This window comes from Triplophysa rosa, linkage group LG17, assembly GCF_024868665.1.
Source record: "Triplophysa rosa linkage group LG17, Trosa_1v2, whole genome shotgun sequence".
Taxonomy (NCBI): domain Eukaryota; kingdom Metazoa; phylum Chordata; class Actinopteri; order Cypriniformes; family Nemacheilidae; genus Triplophysa; species Triplophysa rosa.
Window position 1 is genome coordinate 19,619,864 of NC_079906.1, and position 20,619 is coordinate 19,640,482.

Genomic DNA, 20,619 nt, shown 5'->3' on the forward strand with positions numbered 1-20,619 from the left:
TTTGACAGATGTGAGACAGCGCCGAACACTGCATGCGTGTGTTAGAAATGGAATGGTGAGAAAACATTCTGCTTGGTACGTTTTTCGTCTTTAAACCAAACGTTTAGGTCTTTAGCCGGCATAGTTTAAATCCTGTCTGGCTAGCTAACTAAAAGCTAGCCAGACTAACTAAAGCAGCGCGTGCAACACCTCGACGCTACTCTCCTATTGCAACACTCCCACTTTTTGCCAGGGACAAAAAATGTATAAAATGTTAACATCTAAATAGAATCAAAATCGCACTATATTGCCACCCAGTGGTGTAACTGGGTAACTACTACCTTACATGCATAATAACCTGTGTTACAGAAATTTAAAGGTTAGCCTACATATATTTTGCGGCTCCAGACAAAATTTATTTGGTGAGAGAGGGCCCAAAATGGCCCTTTTGGTCACAAAGGTTGCCGACCCCTGCCCTAAAGGGATATTTCAGCCAAAAAACAAAATTTCCCCCATCTGCGTCATTTGCCGGATCAACAAGCCTCTTGTTCACGCGCAGCAGAGGCATAACGGAAGTTAGACATTATCCTTAATAGCGCTATCAATATGGATATTTATCTTAAACAAAGCTTCAGAAGACCCTTGTTAAGACCACGGAGGCGTGTCGAGCAGTTCTTTGATCGATGGATGCACTTTTTGGAGCTTCAAAAAGTCGACACCCATTCACTCCCATTCTACCGCTTGGAAGTAAAATGATACGTGGAATTAAAACTCTGACTGCGTTATTCTTCAAGAAGAAAACCATATTCCGTTAGGATGCCTTGAGTAGGGATGCACCGAATGTTCGGCAACCGAATATGGCAAAAAAAGCACGACGTGTGATATGATCAAGCAGCATCCAGCTCAGATAGAGAGAGAGAGAGGTGCGCGCGCTTTATTAATGCAGCAAACATGTCGGCAGTGTGTAGAGCATTTTAAAATGTCAGAGAAAGACGGCACCAAACTTGCCGTGCCGGAGTAAATTTCTGAATGAAAGCGTCTTTACCGGGTGGTAACTTGTGTACTTCAGACTTCTGACAGTAGTCCCGCCGCTCGCGACATCATACAGTGGTCGCGTGCACACGGTTCCCTGTACTAAACAACTTGTCAAAGTATGTTCTGTGCACTGTTGTATATTTCACTGGTTTGCACTCTATCTGCCGTTAACTATCTTCTTTTTCTCTTTTTAAATATCCCTGCTTGTAAAAGTTGTATTTTACATATATATAATAATCTGTATTTTTTATATATTTTTTTATTCAGTGTAGTGTTATTTGTATGCACAATGGGTCTGACAGTAACGCAATTTCAATCCTCTATATGTACGTACTCTACATGTGGCAGAATTAACAATAAAGCAGACTTTGACTTGACTTTGAGTGCACTATCTGAGAGAACAGTCAGCTTTTGTGGGCGGAGTTTGGAGAAGAGACGTGAACTGAAATGGTTGTCAGTCAGAATTGCTTGCATGGATGTTTTTTTTCTTTAAATCATTTTGCAGTGTAGCCTATAATAATCCAACAGTTTTCGTTTATTCATATGTTTTGCTTATAATGTTGAGTGACACTTTTTAATGAAGTGTTTTGTTGTAGGGGTACACATTAGGGTTGCACGGTGTACCGGTGCTACGGTAGCATCGCGATGCTAAAGCTTCAAAATACCCGCAATGCCTCTCTATTTTTGAAACGGTGGTATCGTATCGGATGCCCAATAGTGAAAAAACTGGCTAAATACATAGAAAACGAAAAGCCATGTTCGGTGTTCGGTATTCGGCCAAGTGTTTCATTTTTATTCGGCTTCGGCCAAGAATTTTCATTTGGGTGCATCCCTAGCCTTGAGGGTGAGTAAACATGGGGAAATTTCGATTTGCTAGTAAGGTATCCTTTTAAGACCACGGAGCCGTGTCGAGCAGTTCTTTGATGGATGGATGCCCTTTTTGGAGCTTCAAAAACTCGCCCCCTATTCACTCCCATTCTGAAGCTTGAACGACCCAGGATACGTGGTATTACAACTCCGACTGCATATGTCATGTGGATAGACAGAGGTTCAGATATTTAACTGAATTTTTAACTATCCAAGCTTGTGTCACGTTGCTCATGCGGCACGTTGATGGGAGACATTAGAAGTGGATATTTAACTTTGAAAACCACGAAAAGAGGTAGGAATGGACGAAAAATATTATGTAGCATTTGTGGTAATGGTGGGATGCAGTTATTAGCTTAGATATTCAATGGACGTGTTGTTTACAAATATCAATTTCATACATCATAATTCATTCGACTTGCATTCGATCTGTGGTAAAATATAAATAAATCCAACTGGAGATCTATATTCTGTAGAATAAGAGCTTTCATTTGATATACAACTTGAACATGATGGACATATTTAAGCGTTATGAAAAACGTTCATGTTGATAAACATACTGTACATGATTTTAAAGGGGCTATGACATGGGGATATGATGAATTTCAGCATAAATAAGTTATTTTATGTACGATAAATGCCAAAATGGTGCACTTCTCCAGAAACTAGAGACTCTAAACTTTCAAATGATACCACATATGATAGTTAGAGTTACAGAAATACATGTAAACATTAAGGGAATACTTTTATGACGTAATTTTGGACACACACGCACGACTTGGATTTCTCTTGTTTTGCACGCTCTGTCTAAACACTGTTTACAGACTAGTGACAACCATGAAGAAAAAAGAGAGAGATGGAGGGAAAGAGAGAGAGAGGAAGTGAGGACAGGTTTTAAGTGTTATGGTGATAGAAGCATATCTGTAATGCCTTTAAAGGGGCACTTCCCTCAAGTACTTCAGGATCTGTGGCTTTTCTACTGTCAGTTCCATCCAAGTTATTTTTTTGTACAATGGAAGTGTTGTTCGTTATTGGATTACAGAAAAGTTTGAAGCGTAACTGTTTACCAAACACGATCCTTGGCTGTCATTGGCTAGCAAACGATAGTCCCGCCCCTCTTTGGTTGCTGTGTTGGGCTATTCACGATGCTCAAACATATAGATCAATGTTCGAATAGAGCCACAGTATTTACACTTTTGGGAAAAATGAACCCATGAATGGCTTTCTTATAGTTTGCACATTTATGGTGGTACAGGAAGAAATGCCCTAGGCTGTAATGTAATACATAGAGTAATGGTTATTATGTTTTGTATATTTATGTAAGCTTACATGATTTACTGATCCACTCTGATATAGAGATGTAACGGTGTGAAAATTTCAGATCACGATTATAGCGAACAAAATTATCATTATTATCACGGCTTTATTAACATGTTCTGGAAATGACAAAAAAGTACTGATGTAAACCAAATTATGCAGAACCCCAGAACGCAAATTAAGGTAGTTTTGGAAGTTTTGGAAGCTTTCGGACTCCTCCATAGATTGCAGCGCAACCAACAGCCACATGACAGCGCATCCGGTGTCAGCATCGCTCGACGCATGCGCGTACTGACCGCACAGTATGGAGTTTAAATGGACCCAAAACTCACGCGAATGGAATCCGCGTGCGCACGCGCTATGCAAACGCGCATAATGATAACCACGCGCGGAAAGCTGCTCCGCGAGGGCGCATTTAAACGCCACGAGCGAGCAGAACAGTATCCGCAAGCGGAAAAGAATCCTCGCGCGGGCGCATTTCTGCTCCGCGAGCAAAAACTCAGTCCGCGAGCAGAGGCTTTGACGAGCGCGCGCGCAATTCTCTCTATGCTCTCGCAACTGCTCAACACTTGCTCGCTCGTTGAGTTGACTTCTGAGACTTTGGAGGCGGGACAATGCATGTTAAAAGTTACCAATCAAATGAGGTCTCCGCGCATTTGATTGGTAACTTTTAACATGCACTCACCTACATCCAGTCACCTACAGATTACATGTCTTACTACCGAATGATTAGTGTATTACCTTGCCTTAGCTATGTGTTAGTGTTTTAACAAGTGACATTTTGATTTCTTACATCTGTCAACAAAAATTATGCTATATAATATAGCAGTTAAACTTACATGTCATGTATGACCTATTTAAAACATACTATAATAATATAATTAAATGTCTCCTGTAGTCATTAAATTTGAGTTATCTAATATCTGTTTACTGGCATAGCCCGTTTTAATATTTTCAAAACAAATAAAGCAAAACAAATAAATTATTTAAATTAAATTTTAGAGAGTACATCATATTGTAATTTATAATAACTTGTGCTTTGAGTTATACTGTTGTAGCCATTTATTAATTCTCATTTTATAACAATTTCATGAAAATTATTAACAATACAAAAGCAATTATGAATACACATACCAAACTATTTATTTCTAACTTCCTGTCAAGATGCCAAATATGTAAATCCAAAGCCAAGGGCATACATAACACTGTAACCCAAGTTTAAAAACGGAAAAAAGTATCGTGTTATGCCAAATTAAGACGTCTGTACAACGGGTAAGATACATGTCGGAGACTGTAGGTGAGTGCATGTTAAAAGTGACCAATCAAAGGATCGGAGAAGTCTGCCATTGTCCCGCCTCCAAAGTCTCAGAAGTCAACTCAACGAGCGAGCAAGTGTTGAGCAGTTGCGAGAGCATAGAGAGAATCGCGTGCGCGCTCGTCAAAGCCTCTGCTCGCGGACTGAGTTTTTGCTCGCGGAGCAGAAATGCGCCCGCGCGAGGATTCTTTTCCACTTGCGGATACTGTTCTGCTCGCTCGCGGAGTTTAAATGCGCCCTCGCGGAGCAGCTTTCCGCACGTGGTTATCATTATGCGCGTTTGCATAGCGCGTGCGCGCGCAGATTCCATGCGCGTGAGTTTTGGGTCCATTTAAACTCCATAGCACAGGCTCTACGTCAGAACGCTTCGAGCGATACTGACACCGGATGCACTGTCGTGTGGCTCTCGGGAACGCGCTGGAAACTAACACTCAAATCAGGAAGTTTTTGAATATAGTCGTTAGTTTTGTTTGTTTGCGCACAAAAAGTATCCTCGTTGCATTTTATTGATTTATACTGAACCACCGGAGTCGCGTTGACAATTTTACGATGTCCTTACGCACTTTCAGCACATTACAATCTAAGGAGTCAGAAAGCTTCCAAAACTACATAACACACAGTATATACAGTACATAAACACAAGACAGAAAATGTAAATACGTAGATTTTAAGATAAATAGATTAGTAATATACAAAGATGTAAGTGGGAAAGTTGGCTAAATGAAATAACTTTTTTATTTTTTAACTTGAATATGCTCTTTCTTTTATCTAGTTTATATATCTGTAATCTTTATATCATGACGCCAGTGCACACCCCTAGTTGATTTTGTAACACTTTACAATAAGGTTGAATTTGTTAACATAAGTAAACTACATTAGGTAACATGAACAAACAATGAACTCCTACAGCATGTATTCATCTTTGTCAATTTCAACATATAATAATGCATCTTTAAAATCAAATGTTGTAACTGTTAAACTTAGTCAATGCAACTAACATGACCAAACTGAACCATATTATTGGTGATATTGAATATTAAAGGTCCAGTGTACGAAATGTAGCGGCATCTAGCGTTGAGGTTTTGAATTGCAACCAGTGGCTTACTCCACCCCTCCCTTTTGAAGCACTGCGGTGGCTGACACAGGGCTAAGATGTCGTCACGTTTTCTCTTCTGTGCCGAAGGAGATAACATATTTACGAAAAACACACTCTGTAGAGCAGTTTGTCCGTTTAAGGATACTGTAGAAACAGCATGGCGAAGGGAGTATTAAGATAGAAACAGCTCATTCTAAGGTAATAAAAAAACATAACGGTTCATTATGTAAGACATAGTTATGTATATTAAATAGCATTTCTGTCAATAGAGCTTCCAACAAATACACTCAGTGTACACACAAAACCAAAGTAAAATAAATATTGTAAAAATATTTTGTACATCGAAAATTTATATTAGATAATGCATCGTCAATGATCTTAATGTTTTATGATGAATCTGGCTGGTAGTCACTCTTATATTTAAACACTGCTCCATGAGTAAGCTTTCTGACGTTTGAGCTGCCCTTTCCTGAGTTACATGATGCTTTACCGCTCCTGTTTGGATTGTCGTTTCCATAAATGACAGTATTACGGATAATGACACGTGGAGGAGGTTTATTTTGTGTGAACTGCACTGGGCTGGCACGTGACGCTTCAATGGATTGTGTAATAGCTCTGTATAGCAGTTTGATGTAAACCTGCAGACAAGCAGCTGGTTATCAGGAGCAAACATCCCAACACTTTCTCTCCTTTTTACCCTCTCTCTCTTTTCTTTTCCTCGCATGCCCTCTGTGTACTAACTCTCTCCACAACCAGTGGAAAACATTATTATTATTTTTTCAAGTTTGTGGATATAAACATGCTGGCACAGAGCTAATGGCACAGACGCTTTAGATTTTCCGACAGAAGTTGCTCTTAGCCCTGAATAAGCTCTCAGTCTTCCAGTTTGTTTATGCTTGCAGTCTGAAAGGTCATTATTCCTCATTTACACAGACTGTGAGCGCCTGCACCGTGTCTGCTGGTTTTACGAGGAAGCCGTCAGTGAGTGCTTGACTGCGAGCACAAACGCTCAACCAGTCATGAGATCAAGCTAAAGAGATGCTGTATTGTCTCAGTGAGAAGTGTTAAAATAAGTCTTCATCGATCAACTTTGGGAAAATTTACAGACAGATGTCTTATTTAATATTGCATACTAACCTGGGAAAGAAGAGCGTTTTTCAACAAATGACGCATTTCAGCCTTGAATTGTATTTGTCGCTATCATATTTACTTTAGTTTATATTAACTTTGTATGAGAGAAAATATACTTTGTATAAAGCAGAGCTGTCGTGGTTTTGTTTTCAATTTTATTGTTGTTTTATTAATATTTTGAATTTGTTTTTATTTTAATATTTTTAGTTTCCATGTTAATTTTAGTTATTTTTTTAGCAATTTTGTTATGTGCTTTTGTCAGGTTATTAATTATTATTTGTTTATTTTTATATTGCTATGCAAGTTTAATTTATTTTTATATCAGTTTTAATTTAGTCTTTATTTATTTTCTGTGAATAATTTTTGTGCCTGAACTTGTTTTAATTTATTACTGAGGCAACGTTTCTTAGTTTCGCTAAGTTTACGTTTTTCAAATAATAATATAGGGCGATATTTTATTTAATTTCATTTTAAATTTGATTTTGAAACTTTCTGTTCATTGAAATCAAATAAATTGGATATTTTATTTGCCTAATATTATTTGAACTAAACTTGGACTATCCCTATGAATTTAAACTATCCCTTTAATACTTTTCGTGTGAGTAAACTGTAATAGAGCTGTATTCGAGCAGCCAGAATGGTATTTTTTTAGTAATTAAATACCTTTTACTCTTAAAGAAAAAAAGCAATGTCACAAAATTACAAAAAATAAGTTAACATTTTTGGTTCTTTAAACCAAATAAAGTTTCTTTTGTCTTCTCTATTTGGGGTGAGATATGACCTGAGCACCATCTTGACGGTCACATTCACACTCCCACTCTTGTTTGTTGTTTGTTGGCCGTTACGCCTTTTTTTCACACTTTCCAGTCACAGCCGCACTAACTAGCCCTATTTTTCTCATCCACAGGCTGACAGAAAGAACATTCATTCTCATCCGCTCCCCGACCTCGGCTTTCCATCTTTTCCACATGACTGGGTTATGCAGCAGCCGTGACCAGCAGACCAGCACCTGTGTTCTTGGTTGAAACAAGGTAGACCCCAATTACATCATTTTATGAGCATATTAGTTTATTTACATGCCACTTAATAACCACGGCAGGATATCCTGCAGTCCATTGCAAATGTTGTGGTTTATGGGTGGGCAGGGCCTAAAGGCTTTTTTTACATACACTCGAGTTAACTCGTCTTAACTCTTTATTGTTTTAATCACAGATGTCATCGGCCAATGTGAATGGAGTCAGCGGGTCTAGCAATAACAGAGAGAAGACATATAAAAAGGTAATGATTTTTTATTAATGTTTGTGGTTTTGTGTCCATACAATGGATGTCAACGAGGTCCAATGTTGTTTAGCTCAGAATATCTTCTTTTGTGTTCTGCATAAGAAAGAAACTAAATGAACTGAGAAAATGAAATCAAATATTTTTTATTTTTGTGTGAACTATCCCTTTAAGATCAGTTTATCACAGGCTGGTTTAAAGGTCCAATGTGTATTTTTTGGAGGATATATTGACAGAAATGCAATATAATATTCATAACTATGTCTTCAGAGGTGTATAATCCCCTTACATAATGAAGCATTATGTTTTTATTACCTTAGAACGAGCACCGCCGGTCCCCTTACATGTAATTCGCTGTTTCTACAGAATTTCTAAAAGGGCAAATTGCTCTACAGAGCGCATTTCATAAATGCGTTATCTCCTTTTAGCAAAGAAGCGAAAACGTGACGACATCTTAGTTCTGTGTCAGCCACCGTAGTGCTTCAAAAGGGAGGGGTGGAGTGAGCCGTTGGTTGCAATCACAACCTCATCGCTAGATGTCGCTAAATTTCATACACTGGACCTTTAAGATTTAACCTTCTTTTTAAAGTGGTTTGATTGTCAGACCATGAAACATTTCTCACCCTGTTTGCATCTGTTTTTAGTGCTAACCGGGTGTAAACAGAGTCATTGAGATATTCTACCCTATTTCAACAAGATGTCGTCTAACATCTTATTTTAGTCTAAAGAATGATGTGCGTTTTTCCATTCACCTTATTATCATTGTCTCCAGTGATGGTTTCATGTTGATAGTGTCCACTATCCTAAATGATACTATCAACAGAAACCCTTTAATGAACTTTCCTAGATTTCTGGAGTTTATGGTAAACAAACCAGGGTTGGGCCGATAGACGATGTCATCGTCCATTGCCGATAGCCAAAGATACCTCCATTTTCAAGCCAGGTCTTTAGCATTTAATAACCTCAATAGACCTATATTTTGTATTTAAATATCTACACAATCTAGCGTTGTCTTTTTTCTTAGATTTTGTTATATTGTACAGCACTTTGGTTCAACCTTGAGTTGCGTGAAATATGTTTCCTAAATAAAGAAAGAAAGACTTTAAAATGACTTGGATACAATAATTTATTAAGCTTTTTTTCACACGTTTTTCAGACTACTTCATCTACCCTGAAAGGAGCTATCCAGCTGGGCATCGGTTACACAGTGGGGAACCTGACCTCAAAACCTGACCGAGATGTGCTCATGCAGGACTTTTATGTGGTGGAGAGCGTGTTTTTACCCAGGTATAAACAGAGAATGTTGACAACTACAGAATATAAAATATATCAATATACAGAATGTCTCGTTATCAGTAATGGTTCTAGTCATTTGCAATGCAAACATTTATCATATTCTGTGTTTCTGGTATTTCTGGGTCATTGGCTCTATATTTCTTGGTCAATGAATAAATGCCAACATCAGGAAATCTTGCTGTGAAATGAAATGCATGCTAAAGCGAGTGTATTATGAGATCAAGAAATATACCCGCTTCAGCACATTCTAAGGCTTTTGCAGTTGTTTAAAAGAAAATTGCACTTTGCTTAAATGACTCTTATTTGAATAAATGGCCCAGAGCAGAGATAATTCATCTATTGTACTGATTCGCCGGGAGGCCACAGATTCATTAGCGTTCCCTATTATAAATAGATCCTGTTTGTCTTATTATGGGCTGCCCTTGCTTCAGCGCTCAGCCTGATCTCACAGGAATTCGTAACTATTTTACGAAGTGGCGAATTCGTATGAATTTGTACGATGTGAATCATATTAAAATGTACGATTTTTAGAAAAAAGCAATAATGAAGCCCCATCCCAAACCTAACCATCACTGGTGTGAAAGCAGATCATACTAAAGAGTTCAAATGTGTATGATTCATACGAATTAGCAACCTCGTAAAATGTAGCATACTATAAAATAGCTTCTGCATATTGCATACTGCACACTGTATACTGTTTAAAGGTATAGTTCACTCAAAATAAACATTTAGTTGCTTGAATGAAAAAAAATCACCCAAAAAAAGTTTAATTTAGTCATCCTCTTGTCGTTCTACACTTTTATATCGCTGCTGTCCTGCCGAAACCTTGTATCTCCATATTTCGTGATTTTTATTCTATATTTGAACTAAATCACTATTATTAGTCACCCTTTATGTTTGTCACTGGGTTTTGCAGATATCTAACCAATATAAAGTATTAAAAACTGCTTTTCAACTTTGACAACACAGTATGTGATGAATTAAAAAGTACAGTGTTTCTATTTCCTGAAAAATGCCGAATTTGGACATACAAGGTTTCAGAAGGACAGCGCTGATATTGGCGATATGGTTTTGTGTTCATACAATGGAAGTCAAAGGGGATCAATGTTGTTTACCAATGATCTTCAAAATATCTATATTTGTGTTCTGAAGAAGAAGAAAACATACCGGTTTGGAATGATTTGAAGTACATGATCAAAGAATTTTCATTTTTGTGAACTATAAACATGAAACAGCATGTATTGTGCAATTTCCCCCAACAATATCTCTGATAGTCTTGTGTGAATGCTTGCTATGGTGCTTGCAGCACATAGAGAATAGCAATTCATGGGTCGATTGTAAATATTAGGATTGCGTTACACAATGGGCACAGATTGGGGCTGATCTTTCGGTTGTGGGACATAGCTTATTCAGTGAAGTGCTGTCTGAGAAGTGGCCCAAAAAACTCCAAATCACTAACATACTTATGAGGGATCACTATCAATTTTTGTTTATCGTAAGTTTTAAGGACATCACCCCTCCCATGAAGTCGCACTCTTACTAATGAATAAAACAAAGTTAATCCAAAGACTGATGACCTGCCTCGTATAACGAAAGGGCCTGGGAAAAAATACAGCCCATTACAGGATTACAGGATATTTATTCCCAGGGTTTGTTTACATGTCATCGTGTATAACTGATGTGGTTGACATTGGTCTTTAGTTTGTGTAACAGTCAATAGAGAAGAACTAGAACCTCCTTATCCTCAGGGCGTTGATTCTGGTTGTGCGTCTTTGGTAAAGATTTTCTCGAGTGTTTACCGCTGGTGGGTCACATTGCAACCAGGACGTGCTGAATGAGGCTAAAAAAGATCAAATGTGCCTCTGTTCCTCAGGGATAAAGAAGCATTTTGGTTGGGTAACAGTTTCATATACAGTCATTTTAGAGGATCAGGGTTACAGAAAGACTCCAGCTTCTTCCCTTAAGCTTCTTGTGACAGTAATTAATGACACACAGTTGATTCACATAAATGTTTTGTTATCTGTGATGCCTAAAGCAAATACTTTCTCTTCTCCAGTGAGGGAAGTAACCTGACTCCAGCGCACCATTATCCAGACTTCCGCTTCAAAACATACGCGCCATTGGCTTTCCGTTACTTCCGGGAGCTGTTCGGAATCAAGCCAGATGATTACCTGGTAACACAAACATTTTTACTTTACAAAATGAAATCCAAATTAATACTAGTATTTACTTTCTTGAAGCTGCAACCTGTGACGCGCTACATTGACACAGGGGCGTCGAGTTTTGACGGAGGGCATGACTGCTTGGCGCTGACGCGATCGTCATAGTGACAATAGCCAATCACATTGGACACAACACAAAAAAGCCGGCTTTTGACAACTAGTTTTAGTTTTTCGGTGTGAGTCCGGTACTTACTGAATATAAAGATTGGTCGTAAAGAACCGTGTGATTACCCACCGCAATAATAAACCTTTCCTCCATTTTGTTACTCTGTTGCATGAACGCAATTGGCTGGGGATCTGATTGGCTGACACCTGCGTTGATGCATGAAAAGTTGAGAATTTTTCACTTTTTGCAGTGACGCGTCGCCGACAGACCCACAATTCAATTCGGCAATGCATGACATCACCCATTCAAAGTAAATGAGAAGCGTTAACGCCAACACCCATGTGAATGAGGCGTAACTTTTGCCTCTCTATCGCCATCTCTGTTTGAATCCTAAAACTTCAGGTTACTTTATGTACTTATCTTTACTTGGTGAAATGACACCAAATTGACGTTACTCACGAAATTGTACCCGACAGCTAAACTTACAAAACATTATCATAAGCTTAAAGTTGTGAATTGCATTTACGGATTGCAGCTTTAAAGAGTCTCATTTATATCATCATAGCCAAAAGATCCACAATATCTAATTGATTGATTTTAACACTTAAATGATATGTCTATTAAAATGTTTTTGAGTAAATAAATAATGCTGTCAGTGAAATTCATCTTTAAGTTCTTCATTTTGCATTTTACTCCATTAATTAATTTAAGATATTATCATATTTATTGACGATATTATAATTTCCTATGTCGTATGTATAGTATTAACGTGATATCTGATGACATACACATAATCATCGTTAACATTTCTTATTAGCACGTACTCGCACTTTTACACTTTTTATCTTCAGCTACAATAAATCATCGTTTTGCACTACATAGATTTTTTTTAACCTAGATCGCGTGCTCTCCAGAGTGAAAATGTCCCCAATGACGCAAGCCAGATTTGAACTTGTGAACTTGTGAACTACTAGGCCACAGCTCTGTCACAATGCTCCATATTACCTCCCAGATTAAAGTGTGCACATGTCCTCTCTCTGACAGAGCCAGAACAAAGCATCCTTGTTTCAATTAAAGTTCAATGTCTGCTCACATCAGATACTGGTAAGATTATTCCACTGACCAGTCATGAATTTAACCATTACACTGTGCCAACTGTGACTGGCAGAAACTCAAACCGTTAGGGATTAGCAGTTTGATGTCTTCTCGCCGTGCGAGGTCTGGGAACATTGTGATTAGATGAGGTGTTGGTGCTGTGCGGTACCCAGCGCTGAGCTGCATCACTGCTCAATCTGACTCACAGCCACTGCAGCACCTCTGCAGCATCTCTGCACCTCCTGCTTGTGCAGATTAATGTCGATGTTTGTGTGCGTGTGAGTCACAGCGGACGATGCTGATTGGCCGTACGATCTCATTCTAGTTGTTAATTGCCTCTGCTGCTCTTTAATATCTAATGCGTGTGTAATGAGCCCTGCAGAGGGATATCTCTCCCAGGTGTCCGTTGGGTTGGTTCGCGTGTAAATTGTGAAGCTGCATAACTGAATATTATCCACTAGTAAATGAATCAACCATATGCCTTCTTTAGCCACATTAGGTTAAAGAAATAATTAAATAATAGAAGAGAGAGGTAAATCTAGGACTGCGTGATGACATGGTCAAACCTATTCACATGACTTTAAAGTGATTTTATTTTGCATGTGCGTGTTTTGAATAGGCTCACAGGAATTCCTTTTTGTTTGCATAAAGCACACATGTTTGGAAAAATGCTACATATGGTGAGGAGCCAGTAGTATGTGGAAAAAGTATGCAGAATGCATCAATGCACATTCCAAGCTGTAATATGCTGCAGTGTGTCACATAACACATAACATAATTCAACTAGGGCTGTTAAACAGTTAATCACAATTAATCGTATCCGAAATAAAAGTTTGTGTTTACATAATATATGTCTGTGTACTGTGCATATTAATTTTGCTTTTATAAACACATATACATGCATGTACCGTATATATTTAATAAAAATGTAAAATATCTAAATTAAATAAAACGTTTATTTATTGTTAAATATAAAAAATTGCATCTAAATATTTCTTAAATATACATGCATGTATGTGTATGTTCTTGTTTATAAATACAAAATTAATATGCTCAGCACATAGACATATATTATTTTAACACAAAACTTTTATTCCGGGTGCGATTAATTAATATTAATCGTTTGACAGCCCTAAATTTGACATCAAATTAAGAAAGGAACTTAAATTGAAGAATTGAAAAAATTAAATATATACAGTATGTAGATGCAGGTCATGTGTTGGCAGCTCAACCAGTAGGATTAAACATATGTCCAGGGGCGGATTAAGGTGGTCAGGGGCCCCAAGGCTCCTCTTTGGGTGGCTTTCAGGTGCCTTTCACGCTTGCAGTTTAGTTCGGAACGGAGCACGGTTTGCATGTAAAATCGCTAATGTAAAAGCTGTCACGCGAACTCAGGTGCGCACCTGATAAATAATAAATATTATAATAACTTTTAATAAATATCAAAAATCTAAAAGATGTGCATTATAGCTGACACACACATGAACACTGTACAGTTAGGTTTTTGGCTGTAAGTCATTCTCTTTAAATGCTATTGAGCTTTAAATTTTGTATTTTAATGTGTATGTAACTTTAGAGACGGTCCCGGTCCCTAAATTCACGAATATCGAACGTCCAACGTCAAACCAACTTTATGCCAGCACATAAACTGTGTATAAAACAAAGCCATAATTAAAAACCAACCTGTATAATATGCGTGTCATTGTGGAATACCTCCCTGAAATATTACCGATGACATGATGAGCTAACTGCTGCAACAGCTAAGGATCCCGCTGCAGTTGTTTCAACCGCAGCACCGATGTTAGCCAATGCGAGCTGCCAGTCCTCCTGCTGCTATCTTAATCACGTTGTTCTTTTAACCTTTTGTATTTTCCGTTTTTGTGCTCCGCTATTATTGTACTTTCTTTCGGACATTTTGCCGCTATGCCGTCTAGCAACAGCAGTGACGTAAATTAAATGATTGACATGATTTCACCTGCAGCTGATTGGACAGATTGGACCCAAATGTCACATCTATCCAATCACCGGTTTATTTTTTTGTTATACTTCTTATAGGCCAATGAGGGTCTATTTTTTTGTTCCCGCTGAAGTAGATTCAAAATAAAACTCTTGCAAATCAGAGGCCTCTAAAACAGGTGGGGGCCCTAGGCTGCAACATAGGCAAGCCTGTGCGTTAATCCGCGCCTGCATATGTCGTACCGTTAAAATATGGTCATGGCTCTGCAACACTAGTCATAAATTTACACTGCAATATATTGTGCCATAATATATCGTAACGCCCATAGTAAACATGTCTTTCCTTTTGGCAGATGAATTATAATGCAATTGAGATAATGCAGTTTGTCTTTTGAGTTTCTAAAACGTTTTTATTCTGTAACTGGTTACCGGATCAAACATCTATATGAGGTAAAAATAATAAGAAAGAAAAGGGTCGAGTCAAATATGACAACAAAATGAGCTGTTTGTGCTTTCTTGAGTTTGTTGTGCTCATTTTTGTAATTATGCATGAAGGAGCGGGGAAGTGCATGCTCATTAACACGCCACACACACGCACACAAACACACGCTCCCAGTGTGCAGCAGCGAATGCAAATGACCATGTGTTTGGGCTGAGGTACAACGTGACTTTTGACTTCATTAGACAGAATGGGAATGTGTGGCTGAAGTTCAGTGCTGTCCTTCTGCTGCCCCTCCTCAGGGAAGTTCACCAGCACACAAACGTTTGCTTTAAGACCTCATGATGTTTAGGTTTCTTACTCAACAACAGCACTTCCAGGGAGCTATAAGTTAGTATTTCGGTACATAAAGCAAACTATTGTATAGTACTGTGTACATTACTGTATACTGCAAAAACATGTGTGGTGATGTTTTATTAGAATCTCATTTCCTTTGAACCTCATTTTAGCTGGGTTGTTGCTATGCTAAGTTTAGCTATGTAGTTGCATATTGGAAAAAATAAGATGATCCAAAATCAGACAGATAAATACTGACGGAATGAAATCAAACACTTGATTTACAGTCATTAATGGTGACATACATTTACATTTACGCATTTGGCAGACGCTTTGCGACTTACATTGCATTGTACTATACATTTGTTTCTAATTATGTGCAATCCCTGGGATCGAACCCATGACCTTGGCGTTGTTAGCGCCATGCTCTAACCACTGAGCTACAGGAAAGCAATATAACAACTATATATTGAAAAGGATTGCAAAATATGATTTTTACAGAACTCTTGTCTCATTGTTGGTGACGGATGCTGATCATTTTTGTTTTCCTGCAGTATTCTATCTGTAAAGAGCCTTTGATCGAGCTGTCTAACCCGGGCGCCAGCAGTTCACTCTTCTACCTGACGAGCGATGATGAATTTATCATCAAAACCGTCCAGCACAAAGAAGCTGAGTTTCTGCAGAAACTGCTTCCGGGATACTACATGGTAGGTCTCAGTAGATCAGAACATCATTTGTTCGTCTCAGTGAAGAGAAGCTGAATGAGATGCGATGACTCAGTATCTGTCTGTATAGAGCGTTTGAAACGTGTGCTACTTGTGTTGTTAAATAATCTTTGGATTTACAGTAATTACTTTACTTTTTCCTTTCAATTTTTTGCTTTATTGACAGCTCGTTTCCAAGCTTGAAGTACTGCAATGTTATGTTTTTAAAACATGATGTAAATATAAAATGTACCCAATTTCAAGCTTGTAGTTAACAGTTTAAAACCATGAATAATAGGGCTGTCAAACGATTAATCGCGATTAATCGCATCCAGAATAAAAGTTTGTGTTTATATAATATATTTCTGTGTACTGTGGATATTAGTTTTGTATTTATAAACACATGCACATACATGTATAAATATTTAGGAAATATTTATTTATTTATAAAATTATGTATTTATTTATATTTATCAATAATTTAAATTATTTATAAATTATTGTTTATTTTTATATTTTTCTTTTTCTATATGCATGTATTTGAATGTGCTTTTAAATACAAAATTATTATGTACTGTACACAGACAAATATTATGTAAAAGTTGTGAAAACACAACGCTTATTTTGGATGCGATTAATCGTGATTAATCGTTTGACAGCCCTAAAATAACATAACTTTAGTCGAGTGTCTTTAAACTTTTCGTTAGTGTTGTATGTGAACAGTTCTTTCATTGAATACACATTTTTTTTTAGCTATGCTGGAAATATTATTGACAGTATTCTCACACATACTGTATGTCTTCTGTGTTTCTTTCTCCAGCATTTCCAGTTTGTTATGATGTGTAAACATTGTTGCTAATAGCGGTGAATGAATGGCTAAACAATCTGACTGTGGTTTCTTTGCTGGAACCTTTGATCAAAATAAAAGTTTTTCTTTATGTATGTGCACATTTCACATTTATGCATTTAATCCAAAGCCACATGCAGCGCATTCATTTATTTTATCAGTATGCGTGTTCCTTGGGAGTCAAACCCATGACCTTTGCGTTACTAGCACATTTCTTAACCAGTTGATCTACAGGAACACTCATACATCTCAGTTGCATTGACTAGGGTTTCATTTGCTCAACATAAACACCGATTTCCTTCTATTTTTTTATAGAACCTCAACCAGAACCCAAGGACTCTCCTACCCAAGTTCTACGGGCTGTACTGCGTCCAGTCGGGAGGGATGAACATTCGTGTCGTGGTTATGAACAACGTTCTACCACGATCTTTAAAGATGCACTACAAATATGACCTGAAAGGCTCTACGTACAAGAGGCGGGCGTCTCGTAAGGAGCGAGAAAAATCCAGTCCCACGTATAAAGACCTTGACTTTGTGGACATGCACGAGGGCTTGTACTTTGACCCAGAGACATACAATGCCTTGATGAAGACGCTACAGCGAGACTGTCGGGTGAGTGTCTTGGCTGCATCATCTCCCTAAATAGTGTGCGTGGTTACTTTTCACGCATTAAAAAATCACGCTGTGTCAATGGTAAGGATGTCCAGTCCTTCTTCACAAGCACTCGAAGGACCTGCCACAGTTTCACACAAAACAATTTCAGCTTTTGAGTAGTTTATTAACAGAACTCAAATGTGCTGAGTGGCAAACCTCTCTGCTCAGCTGGGAAATAAACCGCATCAATCCAGTCCGGCATTCCTTTCTATTTCAGAAGATTGAGCTGTAGACGTGGTCAACTGGATGTTGATGTTGTTCACATGATTTTCCGCGAGATGAGCTGAAAACAATCAGACTTATTTGTAGAGCTTTGTCGTAAACATTGTCTGCTGTGGTCTATTGTGACGTGTTACACAACAGTGTTTGACAGACATAGAAAATCAGAGTTAATTTGTACCTCAAGGGCATGCTTTAAACAGACTGCGTATCTTTGATCGGTTAGGCCGCCATCACATTTTCATCCTAATTTGGCTCTGGTATCACAATTATTTGTCTTTTGTTGATATGGCTTCGTTATGATTAATTTGGTTTGGTATAACTCATAAACACACTATGCAGCTATGTTGGGATGTTTGTGTGCTTGCGTCTCTTTAATACAGTGGACAGTTTGTTTCGCTCAAAGTTGCTCATTTATAGCTCAGGAGATCATCATTGGAGTTCTCAGTTACGCTCATACTTTTGTTTTCGCTGTTGTGTTGTTGTTGGCATAGAGTTTGGCCATCTTGATTTTTACACGCCTTGGAATTGTAATGTTCTGTCTGACATTTTTGTCATTATGTAAGGTCTTTATACACCTCTGAAGACATATATTGTATTGCATTTCTGTCAATAGATCCTCCAAAAAACGACACACTGGACCTATTTAAAATATCTCAAAACTGCTCAGAATGCAGATAGAACCTTATAATTCCAAGATGATGATTTGCTGAAGAAATGTGAGTGATGCTTATGGTTGCCAGGTCATTGTTATAGGGTTGCTAAGGTGTTCTGAGTTGCTGTATAATTGAGTTTTAGCCCAAGAAGAAATAATGTCCTGAAATAATTTTATGGCTGTTCAATGATTAATCGCGATTAATCACATCCAGAATAAAAGTTTGTGTTTATAATAATATATGTCTGTGCACTGAGCATATTTATTTTGTATTTATAAACACACACACACACATACATATATACAGTATATTTAGGAAATATTTGCATGTATATATTTAAATATCATTTCAATTATATATAAGCATTTATTCATTGTCATATTTTTCTTTAATATACACATGTATGTGTTTATAAATACAAAATTAATATGCTTGCATAAACATATATTATGTAAACACAAACTTTTATTCTGGATGCGATTAATCGCGATTCATCATTGAACAGCCCCAAATAATTGAATAAGAAAATATGGGTTTATATTGATATCTCTAATCTGTCCTTGCATACTGCATACAAGAAAGTCTTCATTTGCTTCTCATTTCATCTTTGTCCTGTCTCAGAAAAAGAAGTAAAGAGATTGTTTTGTCTTATTCCTGTGAGATTGCTAGATAGAACTGAGGCTTTTGTTTTCATTCCCAAATGTCTTTTCTCCAAAATACGACAGCAAAGGCTGAAGGTGCGATCGTGTCTGGGATGTAAAGCATACATTTTGCCACCTTGCTCAGATTCATACGCGTTATATGTATATATACTGTATATATAATATCCCGGCATAAACAGACTGCTTTCCGACCGCTACAGTCTTTAATTCATACATAAAACTTGCGTTGTGATCATCAAACATTATCCACCAGAAACTGTTTGACAGTATGTTTTATCGTTCATCAGCTGGAAAAAAATCCTCCTGAAGGTGATCCCAATGATATCGTTCTCTTTATCTTTACCATTATAGTTGTGATCAGAGTTATTATAGTTTTCAGTTTAGTTTTATTCATATTTTAAATTAGCTTTTATTTTTAGATCTTTAGTTATGTTAATTTTAGTTAAAGTTTTAGCAATTTTGGTATATGCCTTTGTCATTTTATTTTTTATGTTGCTATATAATATTAATTGATTTCTATTTTAGTTTTATTTCAGTTTTTGTTTATTATTATCATTTTAGTGCTTTAAACTTATTTCAGTTTATTTTTGAGGCAACATTTCAAACTTTCCTTAAGTTATGTTTTTCCAATTATTTTTAGGTCAATATTTGATTTTATTTCAATGAACAGAGACGATTTCAAAGTTTTAATTTGAGTAAACTAAAATAACCTTGGTTGTGATGTGAACCCCGCTGGTTCTATTAAATCGAGAACGATTTTTAAAATGTTATTTTTTATAATTATGGTTGTCGTTATCGATATAATGTGAACGGCCCTTAACTCAAGTGTCTTCCGGGGAAAGGCGGTTAACTGCAAACTAGATATAAACAGTTGAGTAACTGAATTACCCAAATGACCGAGGCATGATATTTCTACTCAAAGTGGCCTGATGTTGCATCGTGACATCGTAACAGTCTGTGGTCGCCTTGTGCTTCTCTAATTCTTTTGCAGACGTGATGCTCATGCTTGTTTACCAACAAACAAGCTTCATAACGTAGCGATTTCGATGGCATTCCAGACATGACTTGTTAAAAAGGTTAGAGACTGAATGTTACATTTATAACAGGCTGGATTCTGAAAAGGCCAAAGTTTGTCTTGGCACCTCGAGTATGTTCTATCCGTCTGGCCCCTGCGAGCTCTGAACTGCTGAATGGGACAGCCGTAATGAAAGTCATGAGAGAGCCGGGGATGGAAGCAGAACTCAACATCACCATGTTTGGGGAGAGTCGGCTTACTGAAGCCCATGAGAACGCCGGTCCAAAACTCCTCTAGCTTTTAATACTGTGTGTCAAATTTGCTTTAGATTTTGTGTTAGTTTTGGTTACAGCAATGGCTTTGATGGGTAAACTTGAGTTTTATTTTATATGCA

The 20,619-nt window shown here is 37.5% G+C and overlaps 1 protein-coding gene across 4 annotated transcripts in view; it reads left to right on the plus strand.

Annotated features, from left to right (window-relative positions):
- pip5k1bb (phosphatidylinositol-4-phosphate 5-kinase, type I, beta b) overlaps nucleotides 1-20,619 on the plus strand; it is a 41,538-nt gene that overhangs the window by 8,295 nt on the left and 12,624 nt on the right. For 3 of the 4 annotated variants that reach the window (XM_057357071.1, XM_057357075.1, XM_057357073.1), the window contains exons 2-7: nucleotides 7,648-7,771; nucleotides 7,953-8,018; nucleotides 9,175-9,305; nucleotides 11,371-11,488; nucleotides 16,023-16,175; nucleotides 17,335-17,631. In XM_057357071.1, the coding sequence (XP_057213054.1) occupies nucleotides 7,953-8,018; nucleotides 9,175-9,305; nucleotides 11,371-11,488; nucleotides 16,023-16,175; nucleotides 17,335-17,631 (765 nt within the window). In that variant the 5' untranslated portion in view covers nucleotides 7,648-7,771. Of the gene's footprint in view, nucleotides 1-1,727; nucleotides 2,177-7,647; nucleotides 7,772-7,952; nucleotides 8,019-9,174; nucleotides 9,306-11,370; nucleotides 11,489-16,022; nucleotides 16,176-17,334; nucleotides 17,632-20,619 lie in introns of those variants that run through there. The other variant, XM_057357072.1, reaches the window with a different exon arrangement.